Genomic DNA, 23,260 nt, shown 5'->3' with positions numbered 1-23,260 from the left:
CAAATGTTTTTATTTTTCTGTAGTTAAAAAAGTACTAAAATCACTCAAACTTCATGTAACAGCTGCTGGTAGCCCTTTTTCAAATAGGGACCATTCCTGTCAGATTTTGTAGCCATTGTACAGCACTCTGGAAAAAGTTTGCAGGAGCTGGTGCAATGTGGGCCACAGAGCAACAGTTTTAGTTCAGAAACCTGCTCTAAACTCACTGCAGGCTCAATTAGTTTTACTTCATGTCCAGTCCAGCCTTTGGTGACACTGGTTTGGTCGCTGATCCTGCTCTGAATACATTCCTAACTAGGCATGGGAGAGATCATTTCCACACGGGCTAGGCACAAGCCAACAGGAAAGTAAAAGGGCAAATGCTCTGCTTTCATGAAAGAGAAACTGGGGACTCCTTTTGTGGAAGATGTAGTTGGATGACCAGAGCTGCTCAGAAGATACACTGGAGCACTTCTCTGCCAGCAGAGATCCTCAGCCCTGCAGGGCTCCTGTCCATGAGGCTGGAGGCACTGCTGGGCATTGGCAGGTTGGAAAATACCTGTAAGATAAACACTGAGTCCCACTGTAAACCTAATACCAGTACAGGCTCCCCGCAATGTGGAGGTTATTTTTTGGATATACTTGAGTTTGCAGAGGGAGAGGTTTCTGTGGGCAAGGGATGGGCATAACCCAGGAAAGTTGCAGAGGGCTACATCAGCAAATAACATCAAAAATCTGTACCGTTATTATTATCTGAATTGATGCTTCTTCAATACTTCTGGAAGTGATATCCAGGTCTAACTAGATCCACCCTGCTTGGAGAGGTGGCTTTCATCTGCAGACCTCACCACCATACATAGCTTAACAGCTGAGGGGGCAGTAGAAGGGTGTGGGATGTTTGCCCAAAATAGGCAGAGGAAGTTGAAGACTGTCTCTCATTATTAGTCATTACTTGCCTTGCAGGAACATTTTTGCTTTTTCTGTAAAAGACAAGCTCACAATGGCATCTGCATTTTATGCACTTCCAAGAGAGGCCCCTGAATATATCCTGGGGTTTGGGAAAGCAGAGATGTATGAAATTTCAGTTTTGCACTGTTTGAAACATCACTTGGAGTACTGGAAGTACAAATGACAGAGTGCTCTGTCATTTGTTAATTTCAAATATGTACAGTCATATGGCAACTCAAATCTTTGCTTAAGGACTACTTCCCTATTTCCCTAATACGTTTTATCCCCATTGAACTGCATTAAAAAAACCAAAAAACAACCCTATGCCATCCCTTACCACATGTTTTAACTGTAAATGTGCATTTATAAAAACCTTGAAAGTTTACTCAGCTACACTGCTGTGACTTAAACTTGCAATGGTCAAAGCATGCAGATGGCCCCAGTTTTCTTCAGTCACTAAGTGTTCTCAGCACAACTTTCTGTTCTTGACTCAGGCTGTGTACAGCTTTTGACATGTGCTGGTGCTGACTGCTGCAGAGATACACCCTGTGGCTGTGTTGCTGTAACTCTGCTCACTGGGCTCTGCAAGGAGCCATGAGCTGGGTGGAGCATGTTCAACTCGTGGCTGATAACTCATCTCTGTCTTTATCAGTGTCACTGGCTGGCTCAGTGCCAGAGGTTCCTGCAGCTGGGACAGCATTAGGTGTGACTGAGCCAGCTGGCTGGAGAGGGGCAAGGCCTCTCAGCACCAGGGCACCAGCTCTAAAGGGGGCACAAGCACTGTGTTCATTTTGTGCCTTGGGCTGCTGCTGAATATTCATGGGATAGGTGGGCCTGCATTTCTCATGCTGCAGTGGCTTGGAGTTATTTGAACATTCTGTATGGTGTTCTTGGTGCTTCAGGGTTGACGTAAACAGAATCCAGAGTAAAATTCAATGTGATTTACATCCTAACATCCTAGTCATGTGAGAAAGCACCTCTCTCTACATGCTGCCCTCTGGTCTTTGCTGTCACAGGATGAAGCAGCACAGCAGGAGCCTTTGGGGTTTGGCATGGATCCCTTTCTGCCTCTGTTACCCTCTGGATGGGAGGGACTCCCTTCCCCAGACCTCACAGGAACAGGGAGGCTGAGGCTCAGGGAAGCTCTGCTTGCCCTGGCTGTGGGTTCCCTCTGCCCATGGCATTGCATGGCTGTTATTTGTATCAGAGCTGAAGTGAAGCAGCTGCTCCTGCTCTGTGTCTGCAGTGACCAACTGAGAGAGCTGCTCAGTACTCACCCAAGTCCACAAAATCCTGTAACTTCACAGGGCAAATGCAAACCTGGCCTGGTTCTGCAGAACTGCAGTGAAGAGTCTGTGTATAGGGCAGGAATTGTATGGTCTGGTGAGGGAAGGGAAGTGAGTTCTCAGGCAGGTGGGATCCAACCAAGAGTAATAAAGTAGTGGTGCAGATTGGAGATGGAAGGTGCCTGTTGACTTTTCAAGGATGACCCTGGTGCAAAGGGTCACACATTTCTGTTGCTGTTTTTCCAGTTGCACAGAATTTAGAATACTGTGTCAAAAACAGGAAGAAGTGGGAAGAAGCAAGATGACATCCTCAGGAAAGGGTTCTCAAGTGCACACAAGTATGTCTTACATGGAGATGTTCTTTTCACTTGAAAGAAGAAATTCTTGTTCATCAGCCACAAGAGTTTCTGATGATCACACATCAGTACTTATCTCAGGGAAGACTACAACTGTGTCCTTAAAACTAGGAGCCACTCACTTCCCCTTGGCACAGGACACTATCCCCCACATCCATCTGTTAACAGTACAGGGACAGGGCCAAAACTCAGAAAATGTGAAACAGAATCAATCTTATCAGCAAATACACTACAAAATTTAAGCATAGAAAAATTTACTGGTTCAGCCCTTGAATCACATGAACTGGTAGAGGTGTGGTTTTTTCAGTGCAGATGTACTGATTTATATAGTGTAGGGTATGTTCTTAGTAGCTGAAAAATGTTTTCAAGCTTTACATAGACTGGAAATTTAATTCAGCAACTGTAACTTATTCCTGGCTTTTAAGTTAGCAGCTATTGCCACTGGACTACAGACTAATGTACCATAACCAAGTGGCTCTTTTCTAGCTGTAGAATGTGACCAAACACACAAGATTTTTGCAGAAATTAAATAATCCATTAATAGCAAAAGTAATAAATCTAAGCCCAAGATGCAAAGTGGATTTGGGCAAGACTGAGAATTTAAATAAAACCTAAAGAGAAAACATGTATTTCATAAAAGAATATTCTCTGATAACTAATGAGATACCTGTGCTTCACACAGGTTAGACTTCTGTTTAAACAATGAGCCCTTTAATGTTTTACTGCTGTTACATATTCATCAAACTCACAAAAGTACCAAAATTAATGAAATTTTATTGGCAAAAATCAAGTTGAATATGACCTATTGAATTCAACAGAAGTGAGCCTCAGTTTAGTTTATCAAAATACTTCAGTTTTCCAGCTGGATCTGGAATTATCTGTGCAAGAAAGAAAATGAAAATGTTAGTCAAAAACCAAAGCCATGAAAACATAGCAAACTGTAAAGCCAGAAAAGCACAGTATTTCACAGTAAGGTGCTACTGCCAACTCACTTGCAACACTGAAGAGTAATTTTTCAGTTGATTTGGTACTAGATTACTTTTCATCTCTAAAGGTACCTAGCAGCATTAGCAGAGAGATTCAACCAACTGAGGCATGAGAGAGTGCAGCCTACCAAAGGAAGAATTTTGACAGCTTGCCCCAAAAGCAAGATATTTTGGTAAATTAGTATCTGTAATCTAGAGGCTCAGAATTTACTTACAGTTCTTCCCTTGGCCACCACACTCTCATGGCTTCCTCTGGTTTGATCTAATTAAATCAAACACATTTAGAAGGCATGACTACATCTTTGAGAAAGGCTTTTTCAACTACTCTGCTATTGTCTGCATCTTTTGCACAGAGGAGGTGGAGAATGCTTAAATACTGCTTTACATTACTAAATTGGCAGTGTTGGAGCTGTTAGCATCAGCATTGTCAGACTGTTTGTTAGAAAATATATCCATGTCATGTTATGTGGGTGATCCTAGTTATGGAGGGTAGAACTTTTCTGTGCCAAAATACAAATGCTGGGCCAGCCCACCCTCTTTCATTTTACAGTCTTAAATATCCAGCTTCCCTCATGATACTCCTTTGCTAGCTTGAAAAAATTGACTCCCAGCCTCAAGTCATCCTAGGAAACTTTCCTATCCAGCAAAGAAACATGTTTTAACATCAAGTAATCAAGTACAACGCTCACTAACTCTGCTTAGAGGCTGCTGGGACCTGGTTTTTGTTGAGCCAGCTCTTTAACAACAGTGCTCTGTCATCACCAGATGGTTCAGAAGGAAGCCACATGCTCAAGTAAGCGCCAGTGATCTCATCTGAGTGAGGCAGCTCAGACCTCTGATGAAAGTTTCATTATTCTGCTGAGGCTTGCTCTGGGCCAGGAAACACAAACAAGTTCAGTGAGTGTTTATGTGAACTCTGGCTCCTCTGCCTCCAGTCCCATGGAGCCCAGGAGTAGCAAAGAAGGGAGGGGAATTGCACAGCAAAGCACTGCTCCCTGCTGGAGTGCTGACAGTGGCACTGGCTCTGGCACACACCACAGCAGCCTGGGAACTTCTTTTTTTAGGTAGTGTCCAGGATGTGCAGTAAGAACCACCAAGAATTTATATGGACAAATAACCAAGAAGATACAACAAACTCAAGAGTTTTGAACTTTCCCTCATCAGGTGTTAAGAGGAAAAAGTTCTTGATCACAAACTCACTGCTGGTCCAGTGAATTTTGTTCACACACCAGGAGTTTGAAACAACTGGGAGATGTCTAGTGTGAGGGAAACAATCCCCTAATGAAATCAATAGTAATCCAAATGGTGTAAGTTTAATAATGTGATATTACTCATACCTTCTCACTGGAAGTTGCTGAGATTTTGGATTTGGCTCTAGTAGAAATGATAACTGAGTGCTTGTTAGTACTACATGCATGTTAATATAAACAGTGACTTACTGTTTCACTGCCAGGTTTCCAACCAGCAGGGCAAACTGAAAAAAAAAAAAGACAAAGTTAGCTCAAGAATTTTTACACACACAGACTTTTGTGTCCTTAATATTCTCTTTCTGACCTTAAAGTAAAACACCATGAAGTGTCACATGTCAATATCTGAAACTATTAAATGTGCAGTTTTCTTTACACATGGGATGGTGACTGAGCAGTTTACACCTGACACCACCCACCACTCAGTTACCTGAAAACTGCAGATCTCTGGATGGATGCCTGTGCCTTAGTTTAATTCTTGTGTCCTTCTACACAAGTACAGGCAATGCAGTATCTGAGAATGAACACCTATTCTAGTAAAACAGAAGTTTTGCAACAAAATTCAGGTGACTACATAGAGACCTACATTTCTTTCTTTAAAATCAAAACTAGGAGCATTTTTTAGCAAAGAGATGAGTTCAGAGATTTCACAAGACACAATTTTATTTCTAACCTTGCTTAGGAGCAAAGGGATTGCAGCATGTGCTTACCAGTGTGGCTGGGAGCCCTAGGATCACCTGAACAGCTGCATATTCTGGAGTAAAGCTCTCATCTATTCAGAGCTCTCTCTCTGAGGCTTCAGCCCAAGCAGTTATGTCATATTACACTGCTTTAAGACAGGCTGGCAGATAAAATGCCCCACATGCTAGTAGGAATTGTGGAGAACTGTTATGCTGTGCAAAGAAACCAATGAGGTGTCTACAGAGGCTGTCCTCAACTCCTCAATACATGTAAAAGCTGGGAAAAAAAGTGGTATTTTGGAAACACTGCAAACCAACATTCTGTAAGCTGGCTTTGCACTAAATGTGGGGAAATTTTCTTAGTCAGATGTGCATAGCCTAAGTATCAACATCTATTTTTTCAAGTCTGTACAGCACAGCAGAATAATGACTTGTACTTTCATAAAAAAGTACTTTCAAATGCTTGGAGACATTGAGTTGAACTGGAAGTTAAATTGCTAAATGTGTATTCATATCTAAACAAATCTTCAAATAAGTTATGTCAAGAAATGTCAAAAAGTTCACCCTGTGCTTGAACTGGAGGAATAAGAATTCTTGATACAAAGTAATCACAGAATCACAGAATTTCTAGGTTGGAAGAGACCTTTAAGATCATCGAGTCCAACCCATGTTCTAACACCTCAACTAGATCATGGCACCAAGTGCCTCATGATGATCTGGAGATAGTAAAATTTCTTTGTTGGGGAAAGATGATCACACAGCACTTACACACAAAGTAATGGTGCTATAATTTCCACAGTATCACCATGTATCTTGACATGAAACACTCTCAATTAGTTATCACATTCTCAATTAGTTGTTGGTATCTGAACGGCACAGGAAAAGGATGGCCTGCATCTCCATTATTTTAGTATGCAAAAATGTACTGAAATATTTGGCCTCATTCTTCACAGCCTCATATTTTGTACAAATTTATGCTTGTGACACATGGTGCCTCATGCCAAAATTCAGAGTAGAGGAATGCTTTATGCTCTCATTCTCATGGATGTGAAGCAAAATGTAAATTACTATTCTAGAAACAACCTAAGGACTTGGGACCACAGAATCCAGCAGGGCAATCAAACCACTTCAGTGTCTGTATGAGGCCAGTCCTTAATGCTACTGAGCATCTTTCCTCCAAAAAGCTAATACAGCTTCCAGGCTGAGTAAAGCAATCTTCAATATGGCAATAGTTAAAAGAGCACCTTCTCCATGTTTGTCTGTGTACTGGAATGCTTGCACTAAACGAAGTGTTTCATCCACTGATCTCCCAACAGGAAGGTCATTCATTGTGATCTGTCGAAGGATTCTCTTATTGTCAATAATGAAAAGGCCTCTGTGGGTAAAAACATTGTGTGTTAGGAAACAGAATTAATAATAGTGGTGTTTTCATGCAGTGTTTTATGTCTGCTGGATGGAAGGGGAATTTGATCTTTGCAAACACCATGTAATACCACCAGTAACCTACTATTCTTTACCTGAGTATCAGAGGACTTAAGCTGAGCTCCAGTTAAAACAAAAAAAAAACCAAACTTCTTTGCAGAACTGACACAGAACTAAGCTCTGACAGGCCCTGCCAGGGCGTACTGCAGATGCTAGGGCATCTCAAAAGGAACTATTCAGTTTTGGGCAAATGTATCTCTTCAGGTAACCTTAGTCTTGACTCCACCTGCACTTGGGAGGTCCCTGAGCAACTGCAGTTCTGGGGAATCCTGCACATTTCCCCTGCCCTAGGTAGATACTGATGCCTGCTGTTAAACAGGATATTAACCTTGACCCCTCTTCTGACTCATGGCTACATTTTTTGTGTTCTTCAATATTTGTTACTCGCCATGGATCCCCAAGTAAAAGCTGCTCTAAAAGAAAAATTTCAAATGCTTCTTTAAATATAAAGCAGGAAGTATTACCCCAGCAAAAACCCAACCAAACTGCAACCCAGTGAAATACCTGAGTGTATGTCCTTGATCTTCCAGATACACTCCATAATCCTTTGAAATCTGGTGTGTCAGGTCAGAAAGAAGGGGAATCTTCATTGGTCCAAGTCCTCCTTGTTTACGAGGAGTATTAATCCTTTGAAGGAAAGGAAATAGAGATGTATTTCTCATATTTATATTCCCTACACAATCAGGAATCACAAACTACATCAGTATGGACAGAAGGATTTAGTGCAAGTGACATTTTTTCTGTTCTGCACACAAAGGGGAAGAACAGTATTTGTGGGTTGAACAAAATGTTCAGTACATCTTCTGCAGTTTTGGCCACATCTGTTAATGATGACCTTTTTCTTATCAGTTGCATTTGCTTTATGCCAACATGCTCATGAACTGGGACAAATGAAGCATTTACTGACAGTTTCCTTAATACTTTCTTTTTGTATTAGTAGTATTTTTTGGACTGAGACACAACATATTGCAATACACATTAAACAAGCTTGAAAAATAAAGGTACTTTCACACACTAGGATTAAAACTTACTTCAAATATTTGTGTCAACAGCATCTCACTTTCACACATTATGATTTACCTCCACAGGCTAAAAATCTGAGGAGTACTGTTCTTTTGCTAAGTTGGAACTATGAATAATGTTTAGTGAAAGGCAAGGGAAAGATACATACCAGGCTAAGTGAGTGAATTTTGAGTCCACAGAACATGCTACTACTTCAGTATTTATTGCTCTGAATTCTTCAATTCGGTCACTGAAGGCAATTATCTCAGTTGGACAGACAAATGTACTAGAAGATTGAAGACAAGATAAAGTTAGAATTTTATGAGAAAGCCAGTAAATTCTCAGCCTAACTTAAAATTGTGTATTTATCATAAATTATTTCAGCTTTTGCTTATGTTTATTGCTCTTTCGAGTATTTAACCAAATTGCTGCCTGACAAATCCTCTACCCTCAGACTCCAGCTTTGTTACAAATGGATTATTTCTGAAGACTATAAATCTATGGTTGTTTTACAATCTGGATTCAGAGCTTGTACAGTTACTTTCTTTTAGACTTTACAAATGTGGCTGAATTTAAGCACTATAAGCCAATTTTTTCAGAGGATCATACTGTAATTAGTTGTTACTGTGCAAATCTACAACTTTTAACCAATTTGTCTTCAACTTTTTCTATTACAGAAGAACTAAAGTAGCAAAGCTAATGATGATATACTATTAAAAGTAGTCATGCATCTCTGTCCTTTTATCTTCATTTTGTGGAAAAGAATGGGACTGTCCTTTAAAAAGCAGAGATGTTTTCACTCAGTCAGTGAAGTTACTGCATTCTAAATAAAGGAGGTTAATGCCAAGTGCTCATAGGAAGTTATGGGATGAGCTTAAAGGGAAAGTGCCACCTCTTGGATACATTATGTACACTCTAGAAAGGATGCTCTCTTCTACTTGCAGCTCTGATTTACAGCATGAAACAGAACATAGACTCTGCCTAACTGGGTAACTACAAAGTTGTTTGTTTTATGTGGATACACAAATTAGTGGACACAGTTACTAGGACAAAGACTGTTGCATTTTTACCAATGAAATGAGAAAACAAATGCAAAGAATATATCTTCTTCTGTCACTCCTTTCTTCTCTCCTAAATTCTTACCAAACAAAAAATACAAGACCTCAAAAAAAAGAGAAGAATTAATGAATTATGAATCTAGTGTAGCTGCACTCAGTGGTATGCTTGTAGTGCTCTTACTTACAAGTCAAGAGGATAGAAGAAGAAGACAAGATATTTTCCTTCATAATCTGTTAGCTTCAGCTCTTTAAACTCTCCATTAATGACTGCTGTTCCCTCCCAGTAAGGTGCTGGCTTGGAGACTGAAATGCAAAGAATGTTGAATTAGAAGTCAGAATATAACACCTGTGTTCAAACCAAGCTGCCCAAGGACAGCTGTTCTTCCTTTTGCTTGAAAAACAACCTGCAGCACAGTTCCAAGATGAAACTGCTTTCTAAACAGGGGGGTACAGAATGATGAAGAAATGAAGGCTTTAGTACACACACAAAGTAAATAATTTGACCAACTTGTGCTCACACATGAGCCCTGTTGATCACTGATAATCAAGGCCACACAAACCTTATCTGGGCTGACTGAACAAACCCTGTGTGCACTGCCAGCTCAGGGCACCTGCTAGACTGAAGGGGAAAGCTCTTTAATACTGCAGGTACTCTCATTGTTCTGCTAAAAATACATGTTGGGAACCACAAGCACAAGATAGTTCAAACTCACCACTTTGCTACTTTTTAACCATGGAAACCTGTCTGGAATTCTGGCCCACAAAAAATACATGCCATAACATGGTTAAAGACAAATGCCTAAAAATGTAGCATATGTTTATTAAATTACAAACTCCTAAGCAAATTTTAACTTGAAGATAGCTGTGTCTAAAAAAAAATCCAGTTGAAAAGCATGAAATATATTTACTATTCCTATCAGATGGGAGTAACCTTGAATTTAAAATATTAAAAATTAATCTGCCAGGTTCTATTTTCATTTCACATTTTCACTGTGAATTCTGAGACAAAGGATAGGGTATGCTGGATTACAAGGTGGTCTGAATACACTTGCCATGTCAAGGACATTGACATACAGCTCCAGCAAATTAGGGAAAAGCTTCAGAGAAAAATATATGGAATCCTAAATATTGTCTGGATGATGCCTGAATTGTTTGGTGGTTCTCCTTTCTTAGGCTGACCCCCAGCTGCAGAATATGGTTAGCAAGGATGTATAACAACGACCTTCAGATTAGGAGGGAGAAGGAAAAGATATTAAACAAAATATTGCATATCTTGACCCCTTTCTAAATTAGGGTAGCTGTTTTTGCAGTTATAAACATCAGTCTGTAATAACTTACATTGCAAAGGGAGAACAACCCAAACAGTATCGGTTACAAATATCTTGGCTGCTTTTCCTTTTTTTTTTTTTTTTGGGAGCATCTGCTTGCAAATGTTTAAAACAGAACATATGCCCTAGTTCAGTAATGGGAAAGGATTTCAAATTGCAGATAATATCTGTGTGGTCTCTCTGTACTCTGTGTCCTGCAGGACGGGACTTTGAGCAGTGTCCCTGAACATCTCCCAGCGATGCCATTTGCGGTGTTTGTCCCCACGCCTGTCACCAAAAGCACGGAAAGCGCATCAGAGCACAGGCACAAAGGCAGCGCCGAAGGCAGCGCGTTACGAGGGGCGCCCGTTCATTGTTTCAGATCGCAGTGTGAGCACAGAACATTCCTGTGGATCCCCCGAAGCGCTCCCCTCAACTCGTTCGCCATTTCTGGAACCGCGGACTTCGCTGGACGCCCCTGAGACGGCGGCGCTGACCACGATGGGGATGCAGCTCTGGAAGGAGCCGCTCCGCGCTCCCCGTTCTCCATTCTCCCCTCTCCCCTGCCCGCCGAGGCCGCCCGGAGGCCGCAGCCAGGGCGGGCTGGGGACGGGAAGGGCCCGGGAGCCCCCGCGCTCCGCCTGACGTGGCGCTGCCGCCGCCGCCCCGCAGCCCCGAGCGCACTGCGGGCACATCCCCGCCCCAGCCCCGGCGCTCCCCGCAGCCCCGCCGCGCCCGGCACCTACTCTTGGCCTGGCTGAGGTGCAGCGAGTGGTCGGAGACGGGCAGCCGGGCCGCCTCCCCCGGGTACACCTGCCCGCCCGCGTAGTAATGGCACTGCTCGTCCCCGCGCTGCCGCGCCGGCCGCGGCTCCTCCGCCTCCGCCTCGCCTCCCAGCGCCGCCGCCAGCAGGAGCAGCAGCAGCGCGGGGCACCGGGCCCCGGCCCCGCCGCCCGCCTCCATGGCCCGCCGAGCCACTGCACGTCCCCGCGGCGCGGCGAGGGGCGGCGGCGGCGGGGAGGAGCTTGGCCCGCACATGGCCACACTCCCGCCGCATGGCCGGGCCGGGGCTCAGGGAGGGGGCCCGCGGGGCTGGGGCTGTGCCGGCCCGGAGCTCTGCACAGCTACCCGGGGCACAGCACCGCCACCCCGGGGCAGATCACGGCCACCCCGGGTTCGGCACGGGAACTCCATCCCGGCACAGGAACCCCATCCTGCCACGGGAGCCCCATCCCAGCAGAGCCGCCCCGGGCCCTGCCCAGCCCTGGGGCGGGCGCTGAGCGCGGGCAGATCCGGCGGGGCTGCGGGCTCATCCTCCCGCCGCGGGGGAAACGGGGAACGATGTACGTGTGTAGAGAAACGGGAAAGAACGCGTGTGTGTGCTGAGAGAACGGGCACGTATCCGAGTGATTGCAGAAGGAAACTGATTGTGAGAGGTTCCCCATCTGCTATCATCGCTTATCTGTGGCAGCGCGGGTTCTGTGGGCAAGGCACCACTCGCGGTCATAGCCATCTGTGCCGAATGCAGATTGTGCATTCTGGCCGCATGAATTCAGGAAATGCAGAAAAGGGTACTGCCTCAGGCCCAAACCCTTGAATTGGTGCCAGCTGGGCAGCAACTCGTGAATGGGCACCGTGTAGTGCACGTGGTGACTGTGTAAGAGTGTGGCTAGGCAGAAATGAAATAATAAGTGCCTTAATTCACGGAAGAGACCTTTAAAGATAATCTATTCTAATGCCCCTCCAATGGCAGGGTCATTTTCAGCTAGATCAGGTTGCTCAGAGTCCTGTCCAGCCTGACCTTGAATGTTTCCAGGGTTGGGACATCCACCTCTGGTCAACCTGTGCCAGTGTTTTTTAATTCGAAACCATTATTCCTTATCCTATCACAACAGGCCCTGCTAAAAAGTCTGTCCCCGTTTTTCTTATAAGCCTGCTTTAGGTACTGGAAGGCTGCTCTGAGGTCTCCCTGGAGCCTTCTCCAGGCTGAGCAACCTCAAGGTTTGCAGAAGAGATGCTCCAGCACTGTGATCATCTCTGTGACCCAGATGCCTTGGTTAAAGTTTGCCTTGTGAGAGGTCATTTTTCCCAGTGCTGAGTGAACTGTGGTTCATATCACAAAACAATTACATATGTCACAGATAAGCATAGATAGACTGTAATTCCACAGTGCGTTTAATAACAAGGTTTTGAAAACAGTAAGTAGTCTTTGACAAGCAGTTGGTAAGACTTAGAGCTGGAGTTGTCCCTTATTGAAAGTGTTGACCTTTTGTGCTTGGAGCAGTGTGGATGCCATCCATCCTCTGGGACAACTGGTGGTCCAGGATCAGCTCTCCAGACTGACAATGTCAGGAATGTCTGCATTGCAGCCTGTCTCTGCAGAGCATTTGTGAGAAATGCTTCGGGATGCTGTGGTACCTGTGCCACAATGGACAGTACAATTTCTCTTTACTTGTTTTTTCCCCTCAAATGATACAGAACAGGCTTGTAAAGAGCAGAGGCAAAAGAATATGCTGAGGGCCATTTTCAAAGAATAGAGGCTCTGTAAAAGAAGAAAAGAATTAGCAAGGCACCTGTGATTATACATTGTGTCTTGAAAATATCCTAATATTTTTCTGGTTTCCTGTAACAGATTTCACTCTTTAGAAAGAATCTTCACAAAATTAAATTCACAGGTTGGTAGAAACAAGATCTTGCAGTCATGCTTGGACTTCTTAACCTATGATGTTAGTGTTCCTTTCTCCCAAAGCTTGGACTTCTCTCCAGAAAGGTCTCCTTTTCTTCCCATCTCTTCTGGTATTTGCCTTTAAGTTCCAGTCTAGGTTCTACAAGTTAGGGTCATGCCACTCATATCCTTACTGCCAGAGTAATAATCTTCCTTGGGCCCACCAGAATGAAGGGATTGAAGATTACTGAGGGTCAGCAGTGTAAGGCTCTGGGACAGCCCTCTTATGAGTACAGGAGCAAAACACCTCCATATTTACCAGGCTTGATCAGCATGTATGGAATTATAAGAAAATTGTATTAAATGTCTGCCTAAAGGGGAAATGGACTTGTTGGCACACGAGATCCCCTTGTCCTGTTTCTTTCACAGGGAGTTGGTGGTGGCCATTCTCTGTTTATTCCTCCCCAAGTGTTGAAAGCAGGATAAAACCTGTTATTTTCAGTGCTGCTGTTTGAGTTTGACACCCTCCCCTATCAAGGTCATGTCATTAAAAAGAGCATGAAGAAAATCTGTTTGCTCATGTTAAGCACTCTGGCTGTGGTGGAAAAAAGCACTTAAACAATCTTTGTATTCCCACTGATCTCAGAATCACACAAGCTTTACATTTAAGCTTGCTAAAATGTGTTGATAGATTACTGTCTTACATGGTCTAACTCTAGTAGCACTGAATTTAATATCAAGAGTTCACAGAGAAAGTTATTTTGGTTGGCCCTGCTCTTTTCTTTGTGCTGGTGTTTTGAGCTGTAGGAAATGGCACTGATTTGAAAGGTAGAGACACTCAGGTTGAAAAAAAAAAAAGCATTTGCAAGGTATGCACTTTGCATAGTGTTAACATCCTTCAGTTGAAAGATATTCCCATGTATCTGTAAATGAGAGAGAAAATCAGTAAAATCAATGCAGTAAAAATAGAAAAAAAGCAGGCCTCTGATGAATTGAGAAAATGCTGAAGGAAAAAAAAGGGTTTTATCTGCAGAATGTGATGTTAGTTTAATAGCACTAATTTGAGTTTCATATGTGATTAAGTGTATATAGGCATGGAATGGAGTTCAAAAGAGCAATAAGAAAGACTTTATGGCTGATGATGTACTCTCAAGACTTCTGCAAGTGATTAAAAAATGAAAAAATTCATAAATGGAATCCATGATGAAATCCAAATCCATATCACTCTTCAGAGTCTAAATGAAGAAGATGGGCAGCATTCTTTCTTTTCCCAGTGATTAAATACTTGACTGAATTCTGATTGTTGTGTTTGAATTGGTGATATTAAGTGATGCTGTTAAAATGTGATAAGAGAAACACTGCTACCTTCGCCCTGTTACACAGCTCTGCTGAAGCTGGGAGGGCTCAGCAGGTGTAAAGGGAAATCTCCTCAATCCTTCCTTTCCCCCACTGCACTCAGGCACTGTTCCTCCTGTCATGCCCTGTCCAGGCCCATGAGGAAGGTTCAGCTTTGGCAAAGAGCAGGATGGTGGCAGGATGTCATTGCCATGGTGGCACTGAAGCTATGTAAGCAGGGAGTGATTTAGGGTACTGAAGCAGTTTAGAAGTGGTTGTGGAGGTTTTGTGTGGTAATAAAATACCTCACTGCAATTTAAATGACCAAACATAAAATATCTTGGAAAAATTAGTGTAATATATTGTAGCAAGATACCCATCACCATTTCCTGGAACAGATGGAGCAGATGTTCAATATTGTGCTGGTGAAACTAGCAGTTGGTTTTATCCTCCTCATGGTTTACAGGGACATGTTAACAAATATATGGCATTGCTCATCATGCATGACAAAAAATCTATAGCATAGGAAACTTTGGAGAGAGGAGGGTAGAAAACATCTGTTTTGTAAGAGGTATTGGAACAGAGTGATCATAATTAAAATGAACAATTAGAGATGACTTCTTCTCTTTGGCTCTTGCTAAGGCCTGACTGCTGGGGTCAGCTGTGTGTGCTGGCTGCAAAGGGGCCTTGAAGAAAATGTGTATCAAGCTGAGAAGTGTTGGGTGATGCCATTTACTTTAACAGGAGCTGCATCCTGCTGGCTTCTGACTGCTGTTTGTGTTGTCAGCTACTAGAAGCAGAATAACTGAGTAAACATAAACATATACTTTGTAAAATCTGCCTCTTTGTACTATAGAAGCATCATGGATGTGTTTATTCCTGCAGCCTACCTTGGGGGAATGCATTAGTGTTTAGAGATCAATTTATGTTTTTTTCCTCTGCAAACACACCTGCCATAGAAAAGTTCTGCTTCATTTCTTTCTCCTCCAGTCAGCTCTGCTTCCCGTGTCAAAACCCTGCAGGGCTGTGGGATAGGAGCAGGGCAGAGCAGGTTACTGATGTGTTTGACTGAGCCTGGTGACAAAGGGTGGTTGGTGCTGCTGGTCCCTGGGTGAGGGGGGAGTATGGTTCCTAAAGCACTTCTGTTCCAAGCTTCCTTCTGCCTCTCTAAGTGCTGACAGAATCTGCAAGTTTGTGAATAAAAACAAACATTGTGAAACCACCTTCTTGAGTTGACAAATCATGTAGTCCCTGTGGGACCCTCGTCAGTTTTCCTTTGGCTGTCACCTGGGGGTGGGCTGCAAGTGTGTTTATGCTCTATCTCATTTCTTCTTCCTTTAACAAGTCTGTGTTCGAAGAAATGCCCAAAACATCTCTGTGCACTAGCACAATTTTTGGCCAGCTGTACTGATGAGGACAGGGAAAGTCAGTGCTGACAGCACCTGTTAGACATCTGCTGTGCTCTGCAAGTCAGTGAGCTGTGAAGGACACTTGAGGAATTGCTCTGGAAAGCCAGTGCTGGATGTCTGGAGCTGCTGCTGTGCCCTGAGGCCATCACAGCCAGGAGCTTGCTAGCCAGAGTCACCTGCTGGATTTGTTTGTGGTGCCTTCACCCTCAGAGCAGTGGCCCCACTGTGTCAAGGGCAGTGATCTCCACCAGAGACATTCACAGGCTCCTGCCCTCGGGGTCCCAGCCTTGGTTCTGCCTTCTCACATTTGAACTGAGCCTAGAGCACTCTGCTCCAAGCCTTGAGCTCAGTCAGCCTTTGGGAAAAGGTGGAAAATTTGTCACCCTTCTGTTCAGACAAAGCAAAGCTGTGTGTTGTCCTCACAAGTGTCTGAACCACAGCCTCATGGATGGAGAGAAGCCCTGTGGCAACCTGATTTCCTGTTCTCTTAAACCAGAATGGGGACACATGTTGCTGATGTTTATTGGTGGCACCTGGGGGATGCCTCTTCCGTGGGTAGCCACTAAAGCCTTGTTCAAGCTGGTAGGTGTGCTACATGCCTTGCATTTGGGCAGTGAAGGAAAACTGAATATTTAGCTATTGTCAAAAAGTTGACCCTACTGTCTGAAGCACGGGTGATCCCTTGATCTGTGTAGGAGAGAGGGCTGCATTCCCAGCATGGTGGGATAACATGGACATCAAGAACTCCCAACTCCTCTTGTTGTGCTGGCCTGCCTGTGCCTTTTCACTTTTATCTTGCAAAGCTTTTTCCATTAGCTATTTTACAGCAGTGTTCCATACCTAAATTTGCTATTCTCTTCTATTTGTTACTTATGAAAGAGAAAAATGGCTTGCAATGAGAGATGTTTATGCACTTTGGTGTGTCAGTTGCTTTTACATTGCTCACTAGATGGCAGTACAATGCTTGCTATACCGATGGAAGGAACTGAAGTCATCTATTCTCCAAGAGTCCGAAATTCCCTAAAATCTGGGATCTGGTATTTTCTTCTTTAAGATACAAGGTCCACAGGTGTAGGAAATGCAAATTGAAATCTATACTCAGTCCTCACAAACAACCCTAGTTCCTGTGAACTTTTTACAATTTACATAATTTTTCAGTAAAAAGTTTTATGTTTTTTTTCAGTAAAAACCTTATATAATTTTTCAGTAAAAAGTTTATGAAATAAACTCTGAGAGTGAAGATGCTGGTGATGCTACTGAAATCTCTTAAATAGGAAGAAAAAATAAAAAAAACCCCATAAAAGTTCTGATGAAAGAGGTGAAGATGTGTAAGAGAAAGTGAGTTTTAAACTGCTCACTATGGAATACTGAAATCAATACTTGATTTTTGTTTCTGTTTTCTTTTTTGCTAGCTATGCACAGTTTATGGGAGATTGGGAAGCGGTCCAAGAAACTATCATCTCTACTTTAATTGAAGTGGAGTGCACAGGCCCTGGTTCTTCTCTGCTCTTTCAGAAATCTCTGTGCTCCATTTAGAATTGCTGTAAATAAATGAAGGCTTTACCTTTTTTTATGGTAACATCCTCACCTATCACAGTTCAATTCTGCAAATATTTCAGAGGTTCAGCTATTTCAGCTTGCCTACTTGGTCTAATGCAAGGACCTAAAGATTTCCTTACAAAGCAAAATGTCTTGGTAATTGGAAGTGAAATGGACCCAATATTTGTGTTCCTTGGACCATAGGTATATGACTTAAGTCTCCTTCAGATAAATCCAATAGTCTAATTTAGCATATAAGCTGTGTAGTAAACTGTAAATTACTTTGCATCAATACTAAAATAACTCCTGTTAGACTCAAAGCTCTTTCTCTGCTTTGATTTGCCAACTTTCCAAGTAGCCTTGTCAAGCCATGCCTCTGTGCAAGAGTAAATATTTGATCAACCACAACTAAACTTGAAATGTAGTGCTGTTGTTTTCCCAGGATTATAGGAAAAAAAGCCGGTGGTACATAGATATGAGGTTTATTTATTATTGCATGTTTACTTATTTTTAAGAAATGCATCATTCTTAGAAGCTTGGAGAAGTTTGTAAATTTACAAATTCTTAAGTGCAAGCATAGGGATTTCAAGATGTTATAGGTACTATAGGTAGTACACTTGAAGTATATTATATATTTGTATGTTTATATCCTACAACCACATTCACCATTACAGAATCAAAATAGAGACAAAAATGTGTGACAGTGTTCACAGGGGTCCCAGGATGAGGGAAGACACAAGGATCTGACTCCATGTTTCAGAAGGCTTGATTTATTATTTTATGATATATATTACATCAAAACTATACTAAAAGAATAGAAGAAAGGATTTCATCAGAAGGCTAGCTAAGAATAGAAAAAGAAATAATTATAACAGAGGCTTGTGGCTCGGACTCTCTGTCCGAGCCAGCTGACTGTGATTGGCCATTAATTAGAAACAACCACATGAGACCAATCACAGATGCACTTCTTGCATTCCACAGCAGCAGATAACCATTGTTTACATTTTGTTCCTGAGGCCTCTCAGCTTCTCAGGAGGAAAGATCCTAAGGAAAGGATTTTTCATAAAAGATGTCTGTGACAAAAATATTTAGAAAATACTGATACTTGCTACATTTGGGTGCAGCTGCTTTTCTTTTTTCGGATGCTCTTGAAGCCTAAAATAAAGCACAGTGTGCAACTTGCACACTTAAATCATAAAAGGAGAATGAGAACCAGTACATTCTGACTGTTTTCCTCAGTATGGAGTCTAAAGTGATGAAAAGGGGAATGGGTGTAATCTGAAAATAAAATAACACTTCTGCATGAGCACAATTAATGCTCCCTGTGCCGCTCCAGGCATGACCCAAAGCCTGGCCCTGGACACAGGGATGGGTTTATCTGAACCACTCTACAACTGCTGCTGTCTTGTCAAAATTTGTGTCATTCACTGTGTGGGAGGTGCTGCCAAATAATTCCCCCTATTTTAAAAAAGATTTAAAAACTTTTTAAGATTTTGAAGTGGTAAATGTTGCTGAGATACATAAAATGATGTGTTGACCGTCTGCACAAATAGCTGCTGCAAGCAGCAAATAGCTGTTGCAAGGGATTATTCCTCAAGCCTACGCTTTGAAATAGTTGCTGTGAGCAACTATTGAGTGAATAAAGCTGCCAGTTAAGAAAGCTGATAACACAGAATAGTTCATGGAGCAGAGTTCCTCTCTTGGACCTGGGTGTTGATTTCTGAGATAAGTTTTCTGCCAGATAGTATTTTTAATGGAAATGAAACAAGCAGCATTAAAAGAAAAAACCAACCAAAGAAGTCAGATTCTGTATCTCCTGATCATCCTGTAGGAAAGCACTCTTCAAGGCTGTTTGCAACATTTGCTGCCATTTCTTAGAGGCCTGACATGATGCTTTTTGTCCTGGTGAGGAGCCACATTACCAACAGACTGAAGCCTCCTAGTGTTTAGCAAGAAATAATTCATTTAAAAAATGCCTCATTAAAAATACCTGACATAATCTCTTTGTTAATTTGATTTTTGTTATCCATTTGTTCAGTTTGCTTACTAGAAAGCCATCTAGAAGCTGTTGTGGCAAGTTGGCATTGATATAGAAAGGCTTGGCTGGGCCATGAGCTGTGTCCTCTGCCCTTCCCCAGGCAGCAGCAGCACACCGTGAGAGTCACCTCTTGCTGTGCCTGCTGCCTGGAGGTACTTGAGTCACACAGCATCCACTGTTTGTATTTACCCAATTGTTTGTTAAGGGTCAGGAGTTCATTATTATCCCACTGAAGCCACTTTGTGCTTTGGTGCATTCCCATCTCGCTGCTCCTGGGTGCTCCTGATAAAGGAGGAGAGCTGCTGCAGGGCTGTTGTTGTGGAGGGAGGGACAGACTGTCACCAGTATGTCCTGCCTCCCAGAGGGCTTTCTTTGAAAAATTGCAAATAAAGAGCAGGCAGAAGGCTCCAGTTGACAGAATGTATGGCCTGGTCAGTAAATGTACTAAATCCTTTTGCACCCACTCAAAGAAAACAGAAGTCTTTTTGGAGCTACAGGGGCTGTCTGTTTTTCAGAAGCTGTGAAGGTTTTGCTTTTTGCCTGAACATTTGTGGTGTGAAGCCTGCTGTTGGTGGCAGCAGTGCTTCCACAATGGAAGAGCATGAGCTCTGCTGGGCAGCAGTGATTCTCCCCAGCACACCAGCCAAAATGTTCCCTCTTTCCTCACTCCCCACAGTGAGCCAGATAACAGCCCCAAGCCTGGAAGGAAGAAATGGGGAGTCCTATGCCTTGAGCTTTTGTGCAGTGTTGCTAAACCCAGATGCTGAGAGGTTGGAAGATGGAAAGCAGTAGCAGTAAGAGGCTTGGAGATCTTTGGACCTGTCTGGTTCCTGGTGTGCATGTGGGATTCACATGTCTGGGTTTCCATGGAGGCCTTGTTTTAAATGAAAGATGAGCTTGCCTGTACTTGTGAGACATTTAAAGAAAAGATTTTGGGGAAACTAGCAAATACTGTGGTGTTCCTGAACAACTGTGCCCAGCCTTTGGGTGGCTGAAAGCAGAGTGAGGAGGAGCCTTTTGCCATGGGTCAGGTTTGGTTGTGGTTCTTACATGAGGTTTGTGTAAGGGCAGAGTGTGGGGTCTGAACAGCTGCCCTGCTGTTCCTGCAGGCTTCTCCTGGCTGAGGGACAGGGCAGCAGCTCCTTCCAGCCTGCCCTCCCCAGCAGAAAACCTGCTGAGAGAGGCAGCAGGGTCAGGGCTGTTTTCAGAGCCTGGTTGGTTACAGGCATCACCAGGAGGAGTCTGGCATTACCCTGCTCCCACTCAGCCCAGAGGATGCTGCTGCCCTCATTAAATATCCCAAAACTGCTGGACCAGGCTTGGATTTGGGGGAACATCATCTCTGAAAGTTTGACTCAGGCACCTGAGGAAATTAGCGTGGAATAAAGACTTGGGAAAGCTGAACTGAATCTGAGCATCAGCAATGCATCAAGAGACACAAATATTGCTAAAATATATGAAATGAAAGTTAGTGGAAAAAATTAAACGTTCAGTGAAGCAAGCAGAGCTGGAAGCATTGCTATGGTTGTTAGGTTTTAATTAGTTGGAAACTGTTCATTCCGGCTCAGTTTCTGTGCAGTGAATGTCCCAATGTGGTTGGGTTTGGGACCTATGGTTTCTGAATTTTCCTTTCTTTATGAGTCCTGAAATATTCATTGTGCATGTGTCCTTCTGGCTTCTGGGGTGCTGTGGAGAGAGATATTTTGTACACAAATGTTGCAGTAAATTATACCATTTACTGCCTAGTGGTGCTTACTGTAGCCCCAGGGTTTAAGTGGTCCAGCTCAAAAGACATTTCCTGTGAAAGGAAACATTTGAAGGTGTTTCACAGCAGGAAAGTAGTGCCACCTTGGCTGTTTCACCTTTCAGTGTTAAAAAGACTGAGAAACTCAGGGCCTGTGTTTTTAAAATGGTCCATGAGCTCACATGGCCTCTGTATGCACACAGACACCTAAGTGTGTCAGTGAAAAAACTCAAGTATTTTTCTTCCACTGAAAACCCTCACCTCCTCAGTTGAGAATACTCCATTGCTATTAACATACTTCATAATATCTGTTTTCAGGGACAGGAACATTTTTAATCCCTGGCCTCGCTTCACGTAAGTGAATACAGATCTACCTGATAACTAGAGCATTGGTACCTGGAATTTAAAAGGCATATTTTGGGCATCACTGTGTGTGTCTGTTTTCCAATTCCTTATTTGGAAATCTTTATCTTTGCTATCTTAGCTGATGCCTTCTGGAAACAATTTTCCCTTAACACCACTTCATAAATTTCAGCATACACTAGACTGAAGGTCCTGGGCCATTTCTCACATTTTGTAATGAATTTTCTGATTGAATTCTTTTAGAGATAGCACCTCATACATGCAAAGCAGTGCTTAAGATCCTGGTGGATTTTTTACTGATTTTACATATACATCTCTAAGAACTTGTGATATATTCTGAAAAGCTAAGTTGCCACTGAAATGTGCACGCTTATATTTTCCAAGGCATTAAATGAAAAATGTGAAAAGGGATAAGAATAGGATAAGAATAAGCCTATTAACATAAAACCAGGTAAAATTAGAAACCAAGTGTGTTTGCATAGTTAAATTTTATTTGGAATAACCACAACAATTTGAAATAACTACCAGATATGTTGTCAAATAGCTGAATGCTATTAGGGAAACTCTGTCACTTACATTAATTTAATTAATGCCTTAGGCTTTACATGAGTAGCCATAACATTAAGATGATTAATCTCTGATTGTAAAAGGAAGCACCAGCATAGTTCTGTGGCTTCAAAATTTTCCTCACTGGGCAACCCACATGAATTTTAATTTGGAGTTTGGTTAAACCTTCTTAAAAAATAACTCTGTCATGTCATGTTCTTCAGGGATGGCTGAACGTGGAGAGAAAGGCAGGGGCCTCTCCCTGTGACAGCAGATCCCAGATCACAGATTCTGTGAGCTCCAGAAGGGCTCAGTTCACAAGGAAGGTGCAGCCTGGCTGCAGGAGAGGTCTGGCTGCTGAGGGAAGGGTTCTTGTGTGGGGGTGTTCTGGGCACTAAAGGTGTGGAGTTAATTCACAGAACTGAGCAGCTGCAGGAAAAAGCAGGAATGTGAGTGCAGAAAGAGTCACAGTGAGAGGGTTCTGCTGCTGTGAAGCAGCACGAGTGGCTGTGTTGAGGGCACTAAAGGGGAATCCCTGGAGAAGAAGCAGTGCTTGGCATCCTTCAGAAGGGCAGGCAGGGCCTTGTTTGCATGGTTAGGGCTGGAGATGACCAGAAGTCATTGCAACCGCTGCACACTCAGACTCAGCCAACTTTCAGCAGCAGAGCAGGAACCCCTGCACCTCTGCCCCACACATCTACTGCACCACAGAAAGGGAAAATAGCAATTTGTCACCTCTGTTTAAAAAGGACTTTGGAAACATGTCAACGTGGCTTTTGTCAAGAGAAATCGTGTCTGAGAGAAATCCACTGCTCTTTGTCTGAAGCACTGACATGAGTGTGGATTAGGGTGATTTGCTTGGTACAGCGTGCTCAGATTTTCCTAAAGCTTTTGATAAGCTCCTCAGTTGAAAGATCCTAAAGAAGCAAAACAGTAGCAAGATGAAAGGAAAGTTCCCTGCTGGAAATGATGTGAGGAGTAGGAATAAACAGGCAGGTATTTCAGTGGGAGATAACAAGTGGAATACCACAGGGATCTGCACTGAGTTCTGTGATGTCTGGTATATTCATAAGTGGTCTGGAAAATGTCCTAAATAGTGCTGGATGCTTCTTTGATGGAGTTATTCAGGGTAGGAGAAATAAAAATCTACTTTAAAAAACCTGGTGAGTGGCATTGCAGTAAAATGGCAGCCTGCATTTGGTGCCAGTAACCACAAGATAACACACATGGGAAAAAATAAACCTGACTGTACAGTGCTGAAATGGGCTTTAAACTACCTATTGTGACTCA

General features: G+C 43.0%; 1 protein-coding gene across 1 annotated transcript; it reads right to left on the bottom strand.

The window, feature by feature from the left end:
* Positions 1 to 3,323: 3,323 nt before the first annotated feature.
* Positions 3,324 to 11,369, bottom strand: PRDX4 (peroxiredoxin 4). Its single transcript, XM_058018774.1, has 7 exons — positions 11,078 to 11,369; positions 9,210 to 9,327; positions 8,136 to 8,252; positions 7,469 to 7,591; positions 6,727 to 6,857; positions 4,995 to 5,029; positions 3,324 to 3,447 (listed from the first exon to the last, which is right to left on the bottom strand). Exons 1-7 carry the CDS (start codon positions 11,367 to 11,369, stop codon positions 3,397 to 3,399), a joined length of 867 nt encoding a protein of 288 aa, XP_057874757.1. The 3' UTR covers positions 3,324 to 3,396.
* Positions 11,370 to 23,260: the final 11,891 nt, after the last annotated feature.

This window comes from Melospiza georgiana, chromosome 2 (genome assembly GCF_028018845.1).
Source record: "Melospiza georgiana isolate bMelGeo1 chromosome 2, bMelGeo1.pri, whole genome shotgun sequence".
In the NCBI taxonomy this organism is placed as follows: domain Eukaryota; kingdom Metazoa; phylum Chordata; class Aves; order Passeriformes; family Passerellidae; genus Melospiza; species Melospiza georgiana.
The sequence above is the reverse complement of the archived record's forward strand: the minus strand, read 5'-3'. Positions and strand labels throughout refer to the sequence as shown.

What these genes read in the sequence shown, in the direction of transcription:
- PRDX4 (XM_058018774.1), bottom strand. Translation starts at nt 11,369, where the DNA reads ATGTGCGGGCCAAGCTCCTCCCCGCCGCCGCCGCCCCTCGCCGCGCCG. An exon ending in GCACCTCAGCCAGGCCAAGA is followed by an intron (nt 9,328 to 11,077) that starts GTAGGTGCCGGG and finishes TTTGCATTTCAG; the next exon opens with TCTCCAAGCCAGCACCTTAC. An exon ending in TTCTTCTATCCTCTTGACTT is followed by an intron (nt 8,253 to 9,209) that starts GTAAGTAAGAGC and finishes TCAATCTTCTAG; the next exon opens with TACATTTGTCTGTCCAACTG.